At 47.1% G+C, this 22,063-nt stretch overlaps 1 protein-coding gene across 2 annotated transcripts in view; it reads right to left on the bottom strand.

The window, feature by feature from the left end:
- The window catches only part of MAF (MAF bZIP transcription factor), a 187,062-nt gene extending 175,774 nt beyond the window's left edge, over window positions 1-11,288 (bottom strand). For both annotated transcript variants that reach the window (XM_066327563.1, XM_066327564.1), the window contains exon 1: window positions 9,552-11,288. In XM_066327563.1, coding sequence (XP_066183660.1) covers window positions 9,552-10,639 — 1,088 coding nt within the window. In that variant the 5' untranslated portion in view covers window positions 10,640-11,288. The remainder of the gene's footprint in view (window positions 1-9,551) is intronic.
- Between the last annotated feature and the right edge of the window lie 10,775 nt (window positions 11,289-22,063).

Below are 22,063 nucleotides of genomic sequence, written 5' to 3'. Positions count from 1 at the left end.
ACAGTCTGGAGACCGTATCTGGTGTGACATGAATATAGTATTTTAACCAGATTTAATCTTACAGAATTCCCTCCTCTACAATGACTTTGCAGGAGGAAACCCTACGGAAAGGAAAATCTGTTCATCCCACACCACAGAACACTGAATCGCATTGCAGACTCCAGCAGCTCTTCCTACATATTAAAATGCTTTCATCAGGGAGTTTGGAAGCAGTTAAGTTGGGGGGAAGGGGTGGGAAAGGAAAAAAAAAACAACCTAGGTCTTGTTTTGTTCAATTTTGGGCCCATTTTTATTGTCACGGCTCTCAGTGCTTAGGGGAGCAGGGGCTGTTTGCAGTGCAGGCACCTCAGCTTTGGAAGACAACATCAACATCCCGATTCCATCCCCTTCAGCAGTGACATCCCACTGCCAAGGCCTTGGCAAAGAGTTTTGTTTCAAAATTGGAGGAGCAGGGCTCAGGCTGCAGGAAAGGGAATCTGCCTTCTTTCTTACAGAAGAGGGCTTTAAGTTTAATCATATACACATTCCGAGGCACATCCACACAGACTTGTGAAACTCAGCCTCGGCAAACGCCGTTCCCCGTACTTCAGATTCTTTAAAAGCCATGAAATGTAAATCCTGCCTGCTCCCATTCTTGCTCCCTGCAGAGAACTCGAGGCCTGATCCAAAAAAGTCATTTAAAAAGCTCCCTTTGATTGCCGTTGGGTTTAGATTTGTCTCTGTGTGCGCACAGGTATGAAGGAAAAAGAAAGGAAGGAAAGGGGGGAAATTCAAGAAAAAAAAAAAATAAAAAAGAGGAAGAAATAGAAAAAGGAAAGGAAAAATAAGAGAAATAAAAGGAGAAAAAAGAAAAGGAGAAAAGGAGAGGAAAAAGGAAAAAGAAAAATGGAAAGAGAAGGGGAAAGGGAAAAAGAGGAAAGGAAAGGAAAGGAAAGGAAAGGAAAGGAAAGGAAAGGAAAGATAATGGAAAGGAAAGGAAAGGAAAGGAAGGAAAGGAAAGGAAAGGAAGGAAAAGGAAAGGAAAGGAAAGGAAAGGAAAGGAAAGGAAAGGAAAGGAAAGGAAAGGAAAGGAAAGGAAAAGGAAAGGAAAGGAAAGGAAAGGAAAGGAAAGGAAAGGAAAGGAAAGGAAAGGAAAGGAAAGGAAAGGAAAGGAAAGGAAAGGAAAGGAAAGGAGAAAAGGAAAAGAGAAAAATTGGAAATCCTGTGACCAAAGCCGAGGGAAGTGTCTGTGGACATACCTAGGGCCGGGCGGCCCGCGGGAGCCGCCGGGTGACAAGCGGAGCTCCGCTCTGGATGCGCGGCCAGACGGATCCATAGTTCCGCCCAGACTCCCCTTTTGTTGCAGGGATGGGATTTAGAGAGAAACAAACAAGAAACAAACAAACTGCGGATGCGGTCCTCACCTTCCCGGCCCTCCCGGGCGGCGGGGCCTGTCCCCCGCACCCGGCTGAGGCGGGACCCGCGGCCGGGCCGCCTCGGCAGCGCCCGGGGCCGGGGACAGGGGCCGTGCCGGGGACAGGGGCCGTGCCGGGGACAGGGGCCGTGCCGGGGACACGGGCAGTGCCGGGGACAGTGACTGTGCCCGGGGACACGGGCTGTGCCGGGGACACGGGCTGTGCCGGGGACAGTGACTGTGCCCGGGGACACGGGCTGTGCCGGGGACAGGGGCCGTGCCCGGGGACACGGGCTGTGCCCGCTCGGGGGCTGTGTCCGGGATCTGGGGCTGTGCCCGGGGTCAGAGCTGTGGCCGGGACCTGGAGCTGTGCCGGGGACAGGGGCTGTGCCCGGGATCTGGGGCTCTGCCGGGGACAGGGGCTGTGCCCGGGATCTGGGGCTGTGCCCGCGGTCAGAGCTGTGCCCGGCCGGGGGCTGTGCCCTGGGTCAGAGCTGTGTCCCGGGTCAGAGCTGTGCCCGGGATCTGGGGCTGTGCCCGCGGTCAGAGCTGTGCCCGGCCGGGGGCTGTGCCCGCGGTCAGAGCTGTATCCCGGGTCAGAGCTGTGCCCCGGGTCAGAGCTGTGCCCGGGATCTGGGGCTGTGCCCGCGGTCAGAGCTGTATCCCGGGTCAGAGCTGTGCCCGGCCGAGGGCTGTGCCCGGGGTCAGAGCTGTGTCCGGGATCTGGGGCTGTGCCCGCGGTCAGAGCTGTATCCCGGGTCAGAGCTGTGCCCGGCCGGGGACTGTGTCCCGGGTCAGAGCTGTGTCCCGGGTCAGAGCTGTGTCCCGGGTCAGAGCTGTGCCCAGCTGTGTCCCCGGACGTGCCGGGTGAGGAGGGGCTGCATCCCCGCACAGACAGCCCCGGCCCGGGGCATCCAGGGGCTGCTGGAAGCAGGGATGTGAAAAGCCGTGCCAGAACCCTCCCCGGTGCTGCTGCTCCCGCGGCCGAGGCAGGTGCCGGGCTGGCGGCAGGGAGGTAAAGGTGTGCGGGCACTGGCCCCGCTGTCCCCACACCCTGCAGCCTTCCAGGGACACCCAGATTTAATGCAGACCCCAAGGAGTGAGGGTCAGGGAGACGCCAGAGCCTTGGCTGGAACAGGGTGTTGAGGCTCAGCGCCTCCATCCACGGCCACGGCATCTCTGCTGTATCAGGACAAGCTGGGGCAACATTGCTCAGGACTGTGGGTCTTTATTAAATTAACAATTGAGAGCAGCACCCAGGGACACTGCACCTTCTACCCTCACTGGAAACTTGAGGAGACTGCTCTATTTGTTATTTATTAGGGATTCTTTTTCCGCATGGAAGACAAACACCACTTCTAGCAATCTAGGAATCACTTTGGGGATTCCATGTAATATGTCGTATTGAGATGCATTACGCAACAATGACATTTATTAATTAAAAAAAAAAAAAAAAAAAAAAAAAAGGAAATCATGTCACAAAGTCCACAGGGCTTCAAAACAAGCAAGGAGAGAGGCAGGGCAAGATCTGCCCTCGTCACTCACTGCGCCACAATTACAGCCCTGCACACTTCACTGTGTGTCGGAAGAGACACAGTTTTAAAAGCCAGAATTTGGAGGGAAAAAAGTGGGTGCAGCGATAGTGAACGAAAATGATCATTTCTGAGAGTGCTGAAATACAGGCAGCGTGCATCGAGGGCACTGAGATGTTGTCACACTGTGCCGGGTCAACCCGATACGGTGATAGATAGCTCGGGATGGAGCTGCCTGTCTGCCAGCTACAGCCTCGCAGATCCCCGGCCTTTTGCTTTTCACTTGAAAAGTTAAGTCACATCCTGGACTATTTTTGCATTGTGTTGGCTTAGAGCTCACAAATCTGAATGCACTCAGCCCTCAGAGTGACAAATGTTATTCCCAGTCCTCCCCCGCAATTTCAGGCAGTCAAGAATTAGATGCGGCAAGAGTGTACAGTATTTTAATCTATTGATTTGTACCTGCTGTGCCCAAAAAAATTCATTAGAGGAGCCTTAAAATTATGAAGTGGTTCAGTGCTACTTTCCCGCCCGAAAAGGCGAGTTCTTTCTTGGCCGCTCACCTCTGCCACGTTCTGGGGTGTGCTACATCATGTTATTCATACCGAGACCTGCACCTAAAACAGATCTGAAGCATTTGGTTACAGGCAGTGTGTGTGTGTGTGTGTGTACAAGCAGGATTGGTTTTTGTTGGAGCTGAGCAAACAAAATCTATCCCACTCTCCATAGCTACCCCCGGAATGCCCAAGCTTCACGGCAGCCGCTGACAGCACAGCGATTCAGAAAGAAGAAGGGGAAAAAAGTGTATTAAAAAAAACCTTAATTCCTAACTTTGGAGTATGTAGGATTTTTATTTTTTTTCCCGCGTGAAATTTTAAATTCAGCCATCTGAACAGGTGTCAGAAACAGTGGGTCCATTTAGCTCCTCTGATGATCGGAGTAATAAATATAGAGGATTTCCTTTCAACACAGCACATGCTGAAATGACACCAATGTAGTTCTGGCATCTGAGCAGATAATTCTGATATATGCATCATTTCCTCCCTAAATCCAGGAAGCAGCTACACTCTCTATCTGATATTAGTATATTATGTCAAATAGAAATTGGTATTAAAATTATGAATGATTCTAGATCAAGAACTTCCTACACACTACGCAGAGGGAGGGGGAGGAAACAGCTGCACAAAAGCATTCGGAAGGGAAAAGAAAAAAAGAGCTGGGAAAGTTCATTTTTTAAACTAAAAATTTGCTGCCATGTTTCGCGTGGGGGGAGTTTTCAAGTGACATTTTGATTCAGCGCTGGCGTTTTTGTTTTAAAAGGGTGAAGAAGACTTTCTAATAAATAGAAGCTCTCCCCACTCAGTTTGCAAACGGGCACTTCTCACCACATGCCTAGGGAGAAATAGTTCAGGAAATAAATATGCACTGGTGTGACTGAGATATTTCTCTCCCTTCTCCTGTCTTTTTTTTTTAGGATTCAGTCCAGGATGACATTTTTTCAAGCAAGGAAAATGCTGTAAGCAAAACCAAAAAAATACTCTCGGCCTCTGTTCAGCACAAGTCTGGAAGCTGGGCAGGAGAGGGTTGTGTTTCATTTTTGGGGGTGGATATAAAAACCACTTAGGGGCAAGTTGGGCTGGGGAGGGAAGAGGGGGCTGAGCCTCAGTGCACACCATTTCCCAGCCAGCGAAGGGCCGCTGTCCATGCACGTATCTGCCGGCACTGGTCACATGAAAGTTCTTTGTAATGTAGTTAATAAATGGGAAGGCACTATAGGACTATGGGAAAAATAGGACATTGTTAGTGATGGGTAGATTAAGACCACGGACAACTCCAGACACCCAATTGCCTGGCTCAGGCAGCATTCCACCTGCTTTTTACCTGTGGGAGAACAGTGGGATCCTGCTCCCCTTTGAAATCCCCAGGGATTGCACCTCCCGAGTTCAATGGGAGCAGGATTGAGGCCAGAGTCAAGCAAGGGGTGATTAATGAATGTAGGTTATTCAGGGCAGAGTGGTTCCAATTAGTCCTCAGCAAGGAGTCCTGCGGCAAAGGTGGGCGCTCCCCTGCAATGACTCATACAGAGAACCCCAATGCTCGCTTTGCTTCAGTGAATATTAAAATGTGTACCTATTTCTTTTCCCCCTTCAGTTGGCCAGTTGGCGTGTTTCAGGCTGAAATTCAAGTGCAGCCTAAGGATGGCTGCGTTTTGTTGTTGATTTTTTTTTTTTTTTTTTTTAATTTGCAAAGCAAGATTGTCATCACAATGCCAAACTGGAAGAAAGCTTTTTTTCTCCACTCAGGTTGGGAGTGTGATGGGAATTTTCCCTTTGTCACCCTATTCTAGGAAGCCTGTTTCTAGGAAGGTTTTCTCTTATCTCTCAAATCACTCAAATAGGATGTTTGGTTTTTTCCCTCCGTGAAAGAAGATACTTCAGGGAGGCAGCAGTGCTCTCCTCACTCTTCACTATTCAGTCAATTCATGGTACTTTTAAAATTCTATCAGGCAGGAAGCCTGAAGTAACAGCGGGGTGGAAGGATGAGGCTGGACCAGAAGTGGTCCTGCTCTGGGCAGCTTGGGGTTCAGTGCTCCCTTGGGGGCTGCAGCACCCCTTCAGTGGGGGCTCTGCTGATGACAGGTCTTGTCCCTTCCCTTCCTTGCTCTCAGCAAGGGCAGCAGCAAAGCTTCTAACTGCAAAAACACCTGGACATCGGTAAAGGCTCAGTCAGGGAAGGGAAGGTGGGGGACAAAATAACAAGCAGTCTTGTTTTTATGAGAGGAGATAATTCCCAGCTCAGCCAATAGTAACCAGTTTACCCACAGATTACACATTAACCAGAAAATGGAACTCAAATTAACCAGAATCTGGAGCTTGAACCATTACTCAAACCCTGGTGCAACAGCAGGTCAGATGCCAAAGGGCAGGTTGGTGCCCCAGCACTGGGGAGGGGTGAGACACAGCATCAGCCTCAGAGATCAAGCCACTGCTGTCACCAACAGAGAGGCTGGTGTCCATCCTCACCAAAGGGACCTCAGCAGGAGCAGAGTGACCTCCAGCACCAGCCACAGCCCACTGACACAGCCCATCGTGGGTGCAGGTGCTTCGGGGGGCTTCAGAGCCACACCTTGACCTTGCAGTTCGACCCTTGACAGGGGCTGGACCAGCTGGGCAGAGGGATGGCAACAGGTCCTGTCCCTTCAGGGCCACCAGCACCCAGGAGGGATGACCTTTCTGCTGGGAAGAAGTTGCACCAGCAGCAGGGGGGAAAAACACAAAGGAGAAGAAAAAGGTGTTCGGTTTATGAGCCTGGGTCTGGAGACAAACCTCCCCCATCCTGGAGAGGCTGGAGCATCCTTCGGAGAGGCCTCTGCCTCTCCCAGAAAGTGGGCAGATAATCCCATTCGGAGAGCAGGACAGCACTCTGCCGAGGGACACTGGAGGCTCTCAGGGAAAGGTGGCTTTAAACAAACTGGGTCGAGCGTTTGAGGAGCCTTTCAAAGTTGAAATGCCCTTTTGACATGGGGAGCTGCAGTGAAGAGGGGCTCAGAGACCTGAATGTTTCTAGCCCATTAACCTTTGGGGTTGATTGTTTAGGACAAGTAACTCTCAAAAGTTGGAGGAAGTCCTTTGGATTTTTTTTTTTTTTCTCCGCTCATCAGCTCTCTCTGGACTTTCTAAGGCCTGTAGCAAAAGAAAAAAAAAAAACAACAAAACAAAACCGAAAAAAACCACAAAACAAAACAAAAAAATCCCCAAAACAAAACAAAAAAATTCCACAGGGTAAACAAAAGAAAAAAGAGGAGTAAAAAAGCAAAGAAAAGAAAAAAATGAGGCAGTATGGACCAAAATGGTAAGAAATCTTTCAATCTAGCGTTAAGTGGCTCTGTGACAAGCAAAGTCTGATGCAGTGTCATCTCTTACTAGAGACAGGCATTCTTAGCTGGGATCAGATGATAGGAGGATGTGAAGTCTTCTCTTTCACTTCACTCCATCATAAAACAATCAAAATACAGGGCCATATCGTGTCATCAGGCTCTTAAGCAGACCTCCCCTTTGAGATCTCCTAGAAGTTGGTGGGATGATCTGAGTCACTGAAACTGCCCTCACTGCACTACTGAGAAGTCAGAAGCAGCACCTGAAAGCTCACGTTTTTTTTTTTCATCTACCTGAACGAGAACTCGAGTCCTAGCGGGTGACAATTTTTTCCATTTTACATGAAGCTATCTCCTTTTCCTTCTCCCCTCCTGGACATTATTGAGCCCAGCTCGTGGGTCAGCATCGCCCCTTCGGCAAGGCAGCACGCTGAAGCAGTTATGGAACTTTGAACTACAGACTAAGAAACTGAGTACGGAATCAAAAAAATGCAGTTTATTATTGTAGATTATTCTCTCTTTCGATATAACCATAGAGTTGAAAATGAAAGAAAAGCACATAGGAACATCACACGTGGTTAGTTAGTAACTCAAGATATAAAACAATTTTGCACAGCAAAATATGTAAAAGAAAAAGTAACTGACAAGATTTTTTTATATTTATTGTGGTAAGATTTACTTTCCATTGTTTTTTTTTTTCTTTTTTTTTAAAAGACAGGATATCAGTCCCTGAAAATAAAATTTACTGATTATTGCCTTTAAAACTGTGGAATTTTTGAAGTTACAGAAAATCCAGTTCTGCACCACAATACAACTGTAAAAAAATCTGCATCATTTTAAAACTGTGCAGTAATGCCATCTTTATAACTGCATAAATTGTATTAGCGTTCTAAACAGGTTCGTAATTTTTTTTTGTTGTTTTTGTATTATATGCTTGCAGGTTATATCTTAGTGCAATTCAGTCCCAAATACTTCAATTTTGAAAAAAAAAAAAAAAAAAACCAAAAAAAACCCAAAAAACCAACCCATACATTTTTAATGTAAAATACCCCTATAGATATAAACAGGGGTGCCTCCCCCTTTTAATACTTTGGTTTTCAAATACAGTCAGTGGTATAGCAAGGACTACATATACCCAACTTATATTTAAGTTGCAAGCACATGCTGCATAAACTACTTTTTAAAACAGTCCCGTTGCAAATTCTACCCCCCTTTACATCACGACAGTAAACAATTTAGTGCATCAATCTTTAAAAAAAAAATTCTACATCTAAACAGACCTAACTCTTTCGAATTTATCTATAACATTCCTTTATCTGTAGCATACATTTTAACTGGGCTAACAGATGACAGAAACTAGAATTAAATTATATACTAGGAACCCAGAGCATTCCACATTTGACAATGACCAAACGCAAAAGGAAAAAAAAAATGGGGCAGATCACTTAAAATTAATTTTAGACTGTTTTTAAGCAACAGCATGGTTTCAATGTCTCCCCCAACTGGGATATGAATTTTGTTTTTAAACATATTTCTGAAGTTCTTTCTTTCTTTTTTTTTTTTTTTTTTAATGATTTTTTTTGCCACATTAGGTTACCAAAATCCATTCTGGCAGGTTTTTTTTGAGAGGGAATGCTTCAGTGCATTTAAAAGGAAGTCAGAAGTTTTGAGTAACTCAAAGCAGTTTTAGAGCAGATGCAAACTTTAATGGGAGGAAGAGGAGGAGGAAGATCAAAGGTTGCACTTTTTTGCTTTCAACCCAAAAAAGTGATGAGGCAATAAAACAAAAGGATGAATGCCATGCCATAATAGTCTCCAAAAGTCCATTTCCAAGCAAAAGAAAAAAAAAATAATTATACCATACATGACCAGCATGCAGGGTTTTTTATTAATATAATGTCTCTTTTTCATAGTCTTTTGAAACAGTTATAGTTCATTGTTGCTAAGACAAAATAGCAAGCGTAATGCATGAGATGAGTATGGGATTCTAATGGCAGACTAAAGTCTCACGTTTGGCAGATTAAGGCCAAAACTCACATGAACACACCGAAGGTTGATGCAGGCTTGATTTTGGCAGGTTGATCTAGGCATATCTCTAGTTTTGCACAACAACGCTAAAAACTGATGGAACTCAGCAAGCTGGAGTCTAAAATTTTCACATTGCTTTTTTTTTTTTTTTTGTATTTTTTTTTTTGTTTAGTTTAGTTTTTTATTTTTTTTTTTTTTTTTTTTAGTTTTTCTTTTTGCAAAGCTCAAATCTCATATGAAGAACTCAGGATGGCAAAAAAAAATCTGACTTTTTGGACACAGCAAGCTCAAAAGAAAAAAAAAACCTCATGAACTTAAAAATATATATATATAATGTGGATGGCAGGTTTCAAAGAAGAGCAAGCTTCATATGAAGAACTGAGTTGGTGGCGAGTTGGATCTTTCAAATGAAAAAAAAAAAACACAACAGCAAGCCCCCACAAAAAAAATAAAAATAATAATAATAATAATAATAATAAACAGAAAGGCAACTCATGTAGAACTTTAGGTTGGCCAACACGGAGCCAGCCCACCTTAAAAAGAAAACAAAAACCAAAAACCAACCCAAAAACAACTTTGTTTTAAAATTGTTTTGAGTTTTTTTTTTTTTTTTTTCTTAAAAAAAGGTAAGAGGTGGCAAGCGGGGTTGTGGCTCTAGCAAAGCCCCCAACAACAACTCACACGGAGAACTTTTAGTTAAGGTGGCAAGGCTGTGGGAACTCACATGAAAAACTCTGGAGAGGAAGGGTTGTCGCTGCTGGATCCGTTTTCTCTGAAGCCATTGCTGACCAGCTTCTCGTACTTTTCCTTGTAGGCGTCCCTCTCCCGGACCAGCCTGGAGATCTCCTGCTTTAGGTGCTCCACTTGCTGCAGCAGCTGGTTCTTCTCCGACTCCAGGACGTGCCGCTGCTGGACCCTCTTGAAGCGGCAGGACTGGGCATAGCCCCTGTTTTTGAGGGTCCTCCTCTTCTGCTTCAGCCGGATCACCTCTTCCTTGCTGACGCCCCGCAGCTGCCGGTTCAGCTCCCGCACCGACATGGTCACCAGCTGCTCGTCGGAGAAGCGGTCGTCGAAGTGGAGGCCGCCGCCGCCGCCGCCGCCGCCGCCGCCGTGGTGCGGGTGGTGCAGCCCCCCGGCGCCTCCGCCGCCGCCGCCGGAGCCGGAGCCGGAGCCGGCTGCCGAGGAGGCGGAGGAGGGCGGCGCGCTGCCCGGCGCCGCGGCGTGGGGGTGCCCGCCGCCGCCGCCGCCGCCGCCGCCGCCGCCGTGGTGCGGGTGGTGGTGGTGGTGGTGGTAGTGGGGCGCGCCGCCCTGCGCCGCCGCCGCGGCGATCACCGCCGACACCACGGCGGCCGCCGAGCCCATCTCCTCGGCCGGCACGGAGCCGCCGGCGGCCGCGGCCAGCTGCTGCCCTCTAGCATAGCCATCGAAGGCGCCGGGCAGCGGGTGGTGGCTGCTGTTGATCAGCGCCTCCACCGCGTCCTCGGGGCTGAAGCCCAGCGCCTCCGGGTTGAGCTGCTGCGGGTAGCCCGTCATCCAGTAGTAGTCTTCCAGGTGGGTCTTCTGGTCGGAGCCGGAGCCGGGGCTGGGCGCCGAGAAGCTGGGGGACGGGGGCACGGAGCTGCAGGGCGTGCTCATCGGGGTGGAGGAGAGCGATCCCCCGGCGATCAGGCGGCCGCACTGGCTGATAATGCGATCGGTCTCCACCGGCTCCTTTTTCACTTCAAACTTCATCAGATCGAAGTCATTAACATATTCCATGGCCAGGGGACTGGTGGGCAGGTCGGAGCTGCTCATCGCCAGCTCTGATGCCATCCTTTTGCTGCCGAGAGTCCTCCAGAAAGGGTGCGCTCCGGGAGCGAGGGGGCTGCTCTGAGTCGCCACCGGGTGAGCCAGCTTGATTTTTGGCGAGCTCCGCTCCGCTCTCCTGCTCTGCCTCCGCTCCGGTCCGCCCCGGCGGCTCCTCTCCCGCTCCGCGTTATCCCTCGCAGAGGCTCCGCTGATGCATCAGAGCGCGGGGCTCTCGCTATTCGCCTTTTGCATAGAGGTTTTTTTTTTTTTTTTTTTCCTCCTCTCTCCCTCCCTTCTCTCTCTCTCCTCTCGCTCTCTTTCGCAGCTCGCGAACCGCAGCTGGAAGTGTTAGCTGGTGTTGTTGCGAGTAAATTTGTTGTTGTTGTTGTTGTTTTGTTTTGTTATTTTTAACACTTCATGGTGCCTTTCCTCTGGGCTCTCTCGTGCAAAGTGCAGAGCGAGGAGAGAGGTTCATCGGGGGAGGGAGGAGGGAAAGAGAGCGAAGGCAAAAAAAAAAATCAAAGTCTGTATCGCAACCAAAATAATAATAAGAGTTTAAAAAAAAAAAAAAAAGAGAGAGAGAGAGAGAAAAAAAAATTCAACTCGGCCTCAAAGCTACAGCAAGAAGATGAAAAATATTTAAAGGTTTGATCCGGCAGGAGAGTTTAAAGCATTGCGGAGTTTTATAGCGCCCGTGACGTCAGGCGGGACACGGGCTCGGGGCCGGGCCAATGGGCGCGCGCCGCCCGGCCTCATTAGCATAAGAGTCTAGCGACAGGGAAACTTTGCGGGCTGTCAGTCAGGGCTCAGCTGACTGTCAGCGCCCGCTTAACCCCCTCCTGGCCGCCGGCACCGCGCCCGGCCTCGGCTCGGCCACCGCCGGCCCGCTCCGCCCGCAGCGCCCCGCACCGTGCGCGCCCGCGGGACAGCGCCCGGAGCGGCCCCTGGGCCCGGCCCGGCACCGAGGACGGGAGAGCTCCGCGCGGCCGGGAGCGGGGAGGGCGAGCGCCGGACGCGGTACCCCGGGGGAGCCGGCAGCGCCCGGGAGGGAGCGGGCGGCGCGGAGGCAGCGCGGGGCTCCGCCGTGCCCGGCCCGGCTACCTGCGGGCGGGCCCTTCCCCCGTGCCGGCCGCGGGTCGTCGCTCCGCAGCGCCCCGGTCACTTATCGATTATTTTGTGACGGGGACGAGGCATCGATCCCTCCGTCCCCCACGGCCGCCCGGAGGTGCGAGAGCCCCGCGAGTTTGCCAACCCCGCGCTCCCCCCGCCGCCCCCTGCCCCTCGCTCCCCGCTCGGCGTGCCGGCCAGGACTAATTAATTTAATACGTTTAGAACTAATTGTATTTACTTTCGCCTCCCACCCCAGCCCCCCTTCCCCTCCGGGAGGGGGCTGGGGCCGGTCCGGGGGCCGAGGAGCGGCGGCGGCTGGAGCGGAGCGGCGGAGCGGCTCGGTTCGAACCTCGACAGCGCCATCTCTCGTCCGCAGGTCAGTGCCGAGCGCCGGGCCGGGCCGGGCCGGGTCCCCCCCGTCGTGTCCCGCCCGCCCCCGCAGCCACCGCGGGCCCGCCCGGCCCCGGCTGCACCCACCGTGTCCCATCGCGGGCCGGGCAGAGCCGCAGCCTCCGGGGCTGCCAGGCTCGATTTTCCGACCGGGCTTTATGGGAATATCGATAGAATTAAAGTTACTTGTAATTCCGTGATAAATGAGATGTCTCTAGTAAGTAAGATTAAGTGCGGTGCTATAAAGTTGTTTATCTGAAAAGTAATTCTCAGAAACCTGACTTCTGACACTTGGTCATATATTAAACCTGCTTCTTGAACATTGTACTTCAAATCCTCCCTTCTCCCCTAGCCCCGTCCCTTCCCCCCTGGAGTTTGCTATTTATAACCCCGCTCAGGGTATCGCTCTGTAGGTGCGGGCAAGGCTCTGGGTGATTTTTCACCAACTGTGAAAGTCATCATTTGCAATAGCCAAAGAATCTCTGCTTAGGAAATAGCACTTGGCAAGTGGATTTACGAATGGATAACATCTTCAGACTATGCCATTATCAGTGTGAGTGCCAGTACTAACATCTGAAAGTCATACAGCATGTACTGTTCCTGGCAACTGAGAGGGGTAGGGCATACTGCAAATTTAGGAAGATAACTAGATCTAGAAGTCATGGTAGTGGCAATTCTGTAAAGCTAAAAAGATGCTACCAACATTTCTAACAAAATTAAAATACAGCTGTGCACTGTCCCGCAACACAGTGTGCACACACAGAGCCGTGCACATCTGCAGCTTTATCTTACAGATGGCGATCCATGACAAAGTTAATGCAAGTTAACTGCTCGGGCTGACTTTCCTATTTCTTCACTTTCTTGGAATCAACAAAACTTCAGGCTCACAGCATAAATCCCCCCAGGATAGGCCAAATCCCTGTATATTTTTTTTCTCCTGAGCAAGATGAATGTGGCACTATATACCCCTTAACATGTTTACCTGTGAGAGACATAAAGTGTGTGCTAATATCTTTAAATGAAAAGGGTATTGCGCTTCATAATGTATAGTTGTAGTATTTCCCTAGCCCGTGTGGTAGATGGCTGTGGAAATGTGGCTCCAGCCCCATAAAACTGTTTGTTTGGATGTGAAGATTCAAAGTGCTACATTTGCAAACGAGTAAATTTCCTGAGTAAACTCTGAACTCTAGACAAAGAGTATGAAATTGTGTGAGCTAATGGGGACCATCTCTTCATTGATACCAATGTAAGCAAGTACTGCAAATTAATTGAAGCTCTGACCTAACAGAGCAGCGAGTAAAATTATTAGTTGTACAATATTGTTCTTGTGTGATTGTTACACAGAACTGCTGCACCAAAATGTCTCTACTGTTCAGTGCAGCAGAGAGAAAAAAAGATTATTAGCAATTTTTGGATAACCTTCAGAAGCAACATTCTCCTCCCTACAGTATATAATTCTCGATTTAGTAGTATTTTTCTTTATTATTTGGCTATTCACAATGGGTGTCTAAACATTTACAGTCCTCTATTAACAGTGTTTCTTCCATAACAATCACACACTTTCATTTCAATTAGAGCTATTCAGTCTCCAGTTTTTCCACAATTATCGCAGGCCAATTCCCTCAGACTGCTCCCTTTTCCCAGCACTGTTTGTAACAATCCTGCCCCGAGCCAGGCACAGGGAAAACTCCTCCTGTCCCTCTCACAGCCTCTTGCTCCGGTTTGTTTTCGAGCATCTCCGCTCGACGACGTACCCGTGGAGCCCTGCTCGCTCCCAGCGTGCTGCTGACCTGGTTCATGAGCCTCCAAACTAATGTATATTTATTGTGGGAGAGTTTTCTGACAGGCCGTGCAGGGGGGACGTGAAACATTAACTCCAGAGCCTCTGGGGTCGGCCTGTGCAGAGCGGCGCCAGCAGCAGAGGCAGAACTTGCACCGCTGGAGCGCCTGTGCCTGTCCCACACACCACATCCAGCAGGAGCCAACGTGCAGCTTTTGTGTTACGTGGGCTCACGGAGTAATTTGTTATAACTTAAACACGTATCGAGACCAACACATTAAGTACAGTTACTGCTCCTTTTGTTTATCTAGTGTCTTATTTTATGGTGCAGAACTAAACACTGTCCGCTGGATTTAGCTATGAAACCGGCCAAATTGATTTCAGAAAGACTACTTCGGGGTAACAGAGTGATAAGGCATAAACTGCTCCTAGGTGCAGTGCTAGATAAATCCTTTTAACAGTCTTCAGATCAGTTAACAGGGTAAGTAAATCACATATCACTGTTAGCAGATTTATGGGAGAGAATTAATAGAATCAGACGAGATAATCTGGTAGGGATAAAATTGCTGAGGAAACAGTCCTGCCTTATATTGGAGGGTATGAAACAACAGTCTGATTACTGGGAGTCGTTATGGATTGCTGAATTATGAGCTAAATCATCATAAGAGTAATTCAGTATTTATTAATTCTTTTCTCTTTAAACAACTCACAGATGCAAATAAAAGCCTCTCTCTCTTTGAAGACACATTCTTTGTATATTTTTATTGGATGTAATTTACTGTTTGCATTACCTGTATTTACTTCATAATTGAACATTTTGCATTCAAATTTATGTAATGCATTATGCTTGAGAATATATTTCTCCCTTATTAGCATAAATAGTCACTTACCTCATGAATTACTAACAAAGTTTATCTGAAAATATAAGTATATTTTTTATTAAGTGGAACACAAACATATGTACAATAAATTCTGATTTGCCAGTAGCTGTTACAGAAAAACAGAACAACCCTGTATCAGAGAAGAGGGAAAAGAAGGAGCAGCGAAGAAGCAGAACCAATTACTCTGTGTGTATGTGTGACAATAATTTCTTCTGTCGGTGTTTTGTTTATTTTTAATAAAGGATGAGTGACTCAAAGGTTTGCTTTAGAAGGAGCAGATGAAAAAGGATCTCTGGGATGAATTTCTTCCCTCTCTTCCCCCCCAAAATTTTCCAGTGGACTTGGCTCCCTGGTGCTGTGCCACTGCAGCCTTTGCTCCAGCTGAGCTCCTGCTGACCCGCTGCACATCACAAATGGATGCTGCTCTGCACTCACTTTCTCATACATTTCCCTTTTTCCCCCTAATCCTGTTTTTATGCTTGGGTTTACATCCAAATAATCAATATAATTTAGGCCCATTCTGCAGCATTAACACAACCCTGCTTATTCAGAGAAAACCCCAACCCTATTGACTTCAAAAACAGTGGGATTGAATCCTTGATCCCATTGAAACCAATGACAAAACTTGTATTGATTTCAGTGGAAGCAGGATCAGGTCCTTGATGTTAGCAATTTGTTCATGTCAGAGGGCTGATCCTACAAGAAATGAAAGACAGCAGCAGATCTTCTGGCAGGAAATCAAGTCTGCTCCCCAAAATCCAAAGGCAAAATTCCCATCTAAGCTGTGGTGGATCTCCTTTATGCAGAGGTTTTAGCAGCGGTGGGATGCCTGTATAATTTTGTCTGGACGCAGAAAGCTGGTCCTCCTGGGAGCATTCAAATGAGCACATCTATAAATGTAGCACAGCAAAATGAGCTACTTTTGCCACTCTCGCTTTTCCCAAGCCCGGCACAATCCATTTCTGTGACGACAGTTTTCTGCCCCGTACGCATCCAATACTGCTCTTTTATTTTAAGGCTGAGAAAATCTTCCCTTTAAACTCACGCTGAGCATCAAATTGGACTCCACTTGCAGCTGAACATCTTGGCTGTCTCTTCCTTCCCTCCATCAGCTCCAGTATATTTTATGTAGAATTCTCCCTGTTAATGAAACTTGCTTCTTCTCTCTCCACTTTCCAGTTTTGTATTAGTGTTACCGAATCCACCAGACTTGCTGCATTTCAAAGCTGCAGAAGGAGAGAAAAAAAAAAATAAAAATTCTGTATACAGTCTCTTATTTGGCCATTCTGCCCAGATCATGAACACACAACCTCTATTCATTTGTCTGTAAAGTTTCTGTTGCTAAATTAGAAAAAAAGTAGCTTGAAAAGACAGGCTTAAACACACATTCTGATTGCTTTTGTGTCACATCCAGGAAGGCTTGTGTTTTAGCTCTAGGAATTGTGAGGTTTTAGCAGCTGCTTTGATTTTATTCCCCTGGAAGTGCCTGACAGTCACTATATGGAAGATGCAGCATCGGTGCTACACCTGAGTGTGTGAGTTTGTTCTGGCTGCTCTGAGTCCAAATTAAGTGATGGCTTTTTAGCAATCAGGATATTTTCATTGCTTGCTTATAACATTCATAAAATGCTAGAAATATTGCAAATAACATTGTATGATCCAGAGGCAATTTCTCTCTCTGAAGGGAAGACAGCACAGAGGTGCCACTGGAAAGCTGCAAGTGACTGAGACGTGCCTAAAGGTTGGTGTCACCAGATTTGCACTGTGCTTGTTCCATGATTCATGTCCTACTTTACTAATTTTCATGAACAGCTTTCGCCTAAATGTAAAAATCAATGAAGACATTTTGATGCTAAAAAAAAAAAAATAAATCTCTTCATTTAAAAGAAATAAAGACTTAAGTTGCAATAAAGGTTTTTATAAAGCTTTATGGTGGAATTTATCGTTTATAACCTGGGTGATCATGTTCAACTGTGCAGTGTGGTGGTTTCTCTGAAATTAGCTGAAGTGGGTAAATGGAGAAACAGGTAAAAACTCATGCACAAACTAAACTGAAAAGTCTACAGAAACAGAAAACTAGCATTAGTTAAGGGGAGAGAATAAAATGATTACATTAATGTTATGTATCTGAGCTATCCTGATAATGTCCTGCAATATGCACACTGCATTTGTACCTATTTTAGCTCAGAAAAATTATTGCTGCTTTTTCCCCTTCTGCTCTGCATTAAGTTGTTTCAACAGTAAGAGTGGTTGCAGTAGCAGCATGAGAAAATAAGTGAATTTTATATGCTATCTCTTTCTTGGAGCCAGCCGTCAGTAAATGGTGAGGAGGGAATGATTCTGACACGATGTTTTGACGTGTAACTGTGAAGGTTGAGACGGTCTTTATTAAAAGTTGCGAACTTCAGTAAATTTTAAACAAATCCGTGATTTAACGTCTTGAAGTGCGAGATGGCACAAACTCATTAATTTTTTTTTTTTTTTGTGATAAACTGTTCTGCGCACAATGGGCTGAGCGCCACGCTCTGGGACTTAGTCCCTGTAAACAGTAAAATACGATAACTGCTTCAAGTAACTGCTGGGGTCTTTAGCAACACAAGGTTCTTGGCTTCCATGCCCTGAAAAGGTTCATTGTGACAGGGCAGGGCTGGCGTCGGGCCCCGCGGCTCCGGCAGCTCCGTGCGGGGCGGGAGCGGGAGAGCGAAGCCGATTCCAGGCGGCAGCTTCGGGATGTGCTCCCCGCTGTGCTCCGGGATGGTGGGAACGGCTCCGGGAGGGGCCAGGGGACCGGGATCGGGCCGGGAAAAGCTCGCGTGGCGGCGATAAGAAGTGACACTTCGAGAGAGATGGAGGGCCGATGGCTGCGAGGCAGGAGGGAATGGAGCTCCGAGTCCTGCAGCCCCGGGCGCGGCTTCTGTTTGTCTGTCTGTCTGTGTGTCTGTCTGTCTGTCTGTCCGTCTGTCTGTCCGTCCGTCTGTCCACCTCTGGGGCAGGCACAGCCCTTGCCCACACGGCAAAGATGCCCCAGCCATGAGGAAAAGCTGTCGGATGGAAGGTGGTTATGAGCACAGCGAGTTATAAATCCAACCCCCGGACGAGCAGTATGTGTGTAAGAGCACCTAAGGATCTCACGTTACCTCCGAGCCTTAATTATCGGACTGAATCTGGCCTAACCTGCTTATCTTCCGAGCATTACTCACGGGGCTCTGGCAGGAGGAGGTGTCGGTGAATACAGGACAGCTTTGGAGCCAACACCTTTGCCAGCTGAACTGGCAGGAGTTGAGGTTTAATCACGGGAAGGGGGGGAACTGGGGGGTTTTTCCTCGTTCCCAGTCTGTCTGTCCTTAACCCATGCAGCTGACTCCAGCTCCTGCCCTCTCCAGCCAAGGTGGGCCAGCCCTTCCCCTCCCATTCCCCAAATTCAATAGCCCAACTCCACCTATGGTTAAGGACGCCAGGCAGGAGCTTGGCTGCTGGAGCTGTCCTGACTATGGAGATATAGCAGCATCTGTCAGAAAATCTATGTGAAAACAGACCCGTGCCAGCAAATGGAAACTGTAGCTTTCTAATCAGCTACATTTGATTTGGTTTGATAGATTTAACTTTTTTTTTTTTTTTTTTTTTTTTTTTTTTTTTTTTTTTTCTCCCAAGATTGGCAAATGTGTTGTTCTTTCACAGAAATGAAAACAACCTGCAATTTACTGGATTGCTTTACGGAGTCTTGGTGCAAAGAAGTGTATGTCATTATGACATCTGATATCTTTCAGTGCCATTAATTGTCTTCAAGCGAGGGGTGGAAAGCCTTATACCCCATTTTTTCCCCTCCTACACCATCAGAATTGGTTCACTGTTACAGGAGTGCTGGGCAGACCTGGTTCAGATTTGTCTCCATCCGGAGTCTGGGTCATTCGGAAACTCTAATCCTTAACTAAAAGGAAATGATAAAAATACCCATGAAATTAATTTTCACACCTGCAGTTGGAATTAATAATGGCAACCAGAGTGGCATCCTATTTCAGCTCCCTTGAGGTGACTAACAGTCTTGGTCATTAATATAATCCCAACCACCCGAGGAATTCACTGTCTGAGGGATCTACCATGAAAAACAAATGATCCCCAGAGCTATGCCTGCACAATGGAAACTGGCTTTAGTCATGTATTAGTCATTTTATCACAAGATGGTATTTTTGCACTGGGAAGTTTGCGCTCTGTTATTAAAAGACAACAGAACAGAACAACAGCATTTGACTTGGTAATTTGCACACAGGGTTTGATTATGTTTGAGCTTCCTAGCTATAGAAGGATGTGTGTAAATGACTAAGAGCAATAAACGAAGTCTTCTAAGTGTGAGGCTTTCTAATGCAAAGTTCACATGCATTTATTGCTGTCTGTGCTTAGCATCCATCCTGCATATATCTGTGCGTGATGCTTATACTTCATCTTGATAAGGGAGTGGTCTATTGCTAAAATGCTGCTTGAATTTTCCCCTGATTCTTCTTTTCTCCCTTAATTGCAAGGGATGAAATGTGTCAAGTGTCTGCTTCACTCGGCTGGGAATCACGGCACTGCCTCTGCAATTTCCCAGCCTTCAAAGATGACATGCAGCTAGCAAACTATAAAGCTAAGCGACTGCTCGGTGGCTCTGAGCTGCCTTCAAAAGGCATTTGCTTCTAGCAGTGGAGCAGCATTAGGACTTCAAGCAGGGCACAGAATAGGTGTGCACTCGAATCCTTTAGCAGAACTATCTTTCAGAAGGACTTTCTCTAATTATGTTTGTTTAATCCTGCCCTAATGGCCACACGTGATGTGCTCCGAAGTGCCTGAAATGTTTCAGCTTTATTCTCCTCTGCTGTCAAGACCAGCTTGGCTTGTGAAAAGCAAAAAAAAACCTATTCCCTGTGCCCCAGGAACCATCTGCTCAGGGTGTGAGCACATTTCTACAACCACTTATATTCATAACAAAAAGAAGGTGGTCTCTTGCCTCTTCTAAATGTAAAGTCTGATGTGTTTTTTTAAGGCAATACACACCCATCACACAGCACTGCATATATTGTTCTGGGAGATAGTAATAACCTCGTGGTGCTGCTGAAGGGATCTTCCTGTGCCTGAAGTTGTTCAGTTGCATATTTACTATGTCATACAAAGGGGCTTAAAGTTCTTTAGCAGCGGTGCAGCACAGGAATTAGAGAGTTGGAGATACAGCCTTGTCTCCCTGTAATTTGTACAGACATTTCAGCCACAGCTTTTTCCTCTCCATTTAGAGCAGTTACTAGGATCAGTTACTGTGAATGTAGCTTGTGTTATTCCCTGTGGAGTAGGAGACAGGTAGGGCAGTTTCTCTCTTTATTCTTTCTGTCCTCTCTACAGATTTACACCTTTTATAGCTGTTAAGGTAACTACCAAACTACTTAGAGACTGGTCTCTTGCAGTGGCAGGCTAGCACTTTCTGGTGTTAGTTTAGCCCCAGCAGGTTTAGATTCCATCCCCTGCAGTCTCTTCTAACAGGGATTCATTTTTTTATTCTGCCTGAAATTCAAGGTTCAGCCTACAGATGATTCCAGCAGCCCCTGGCAAAGCCCTTTTGCAAGATATGATCCAAAATCAAGCTCTAGGAGCCACTAATAAATAGGTGATATACCATAACGTTCCTGTAGTTTTCCGGATGACTCAAAGAACCTGCCATTAGTAAATCTAGCCTTGCAAATTTAAAGGAAATATATCCGTTGTGCCACATTAATCTGCAAGTATAGCTGGGAATGAAAAGCTAGCTGTAGCTGGGTGGGCACTATCTCAGAAGAATCAGGATACCCACACCTTTGTGTCACCAAAATTAAACAGGTCAGTACAAAAAAAGGGCACTTCACTCCACAAAGGTCATGTAGTGCCTCGTGTTGCACGGGTCAAGCTACCACATGTGAACCCTGATGCCTGGTCACTCTGCTGCTCCACAGCGTTCCTGGTATTAGGAAAAATTTGCACCACCATGTCAACCCCCTCCAGCAGTTGCCAGCTGCACAGATTAATTTTTAACCTCCTTTTCATTTTCCAGGGCTAAGGCAGATGAGTAAACACTTCACGCCAAGCCTCAGCTGGGCAAACTGTTGTCAGCTCAGTGGAGGTGACGGTTCCCCAGTGTCTGTCCTTTTGTTCCCAGACCCCTCTTTTTGCTTTTTCTCTTTTCATAGAAGTTTCCTTCTGCCTGCTGGCCAGACACCAGCAAGAATTCCTCTGATGCCTGTTCACAGCAAAGGTGCTGCAAAGCCGCAGTTATCTGAGCAGAGGAGGACTGCTACAGGATTTCCTCATGGGAAAAAAAAGAATAAAAAGTTCGGTTTTGGGCTTCTGGTGGCTTCTCTGAAAGACAGCTCAGCTTTGCATACATCACTATCTGGAACTTGATCTTGGGGTCAGAAGTACAAGCATGCAAAGTCTGCCTAGGCGAGAATGACGCGTAAAACCCCCTCGTTATCTTCCCTATCGCCTGCTTTAACAATGCCCGGGTTTGGAGAGGGCCATCCTCCTTTCCTTTGGACTGGGATGGCAGCTGCCAGGGGTAGAAGCAGGGTTTCCTTATCTTTACTATTTGAAGCACAAAAATGGAGTTAGATGTCCTGGGTATTAGTCCTGCAAACCCCAAGCAAGGCACCTGAAAGCCACGAGCCTCAACATTGCCACCCAGACTGATGAACAGAAGGTAGTAGAAAACCCTCTTTCATCACTTAGCAGGTAACTCTTTATTGATGCTACATAAGAATTTTGCCTCATCTGAGGCTGGATAAAAACAGAGGAAGTTTTTCAACGTTTGGCCCTTCATTTGGGAATTTCAACTAATAACACTCTGTCCTTCCTCTGTTTCACAAGTCCCCTAACTAATATACTGGGATGTGTGAAAATATTGCTATGACTCATAGCTTCACATCCCAAATCCAAACTTCTTTAGAGGCTCGGAGTGGTTGGGGCAAGGGCAAAATTACAAAAATGAAGATGAGATGTGTGAGGTTTGCTCTGAGGAGGGAACACCCATGGCATATCAATGCTCTTCAGCATCACCAGCCAGGTAATAGTAAGCAGATACAAGAAAAATGCTTAGTACATCAGACTTTCTGGTTAGGAGCAGTTTTCATCACCACATGTCCAAATTAGTAAGATATGAAAAAAATAGACAGTGTCTTGGAGAGGTGAAGATACTGGTCTCACTAAAAAACCCAGCGGAAAACTCAGAGATGGGACATCAGTTAAGGGAGCAGGAAAAAAACTGAGAGGAAATGAGCAGTACCTGGTAAAATG

This window comes from Sylvia atricapilla, chromosome 12 (assembly GCF_009819655.1).
Source record: "Sylvia atricapilla isolate bSylAtr1 chromosome 12, bSylAtr1.pri, whole genome shotgun sequence".
NCBI lineage: Eukaryota > Metazoa > Chordata > Aves > Passeriformes > Sylviidae > Sylvia > Sylvia atricapilla.
This window is presented reverse-complemented; position numbering and strand designations above follow the sequence as displayed.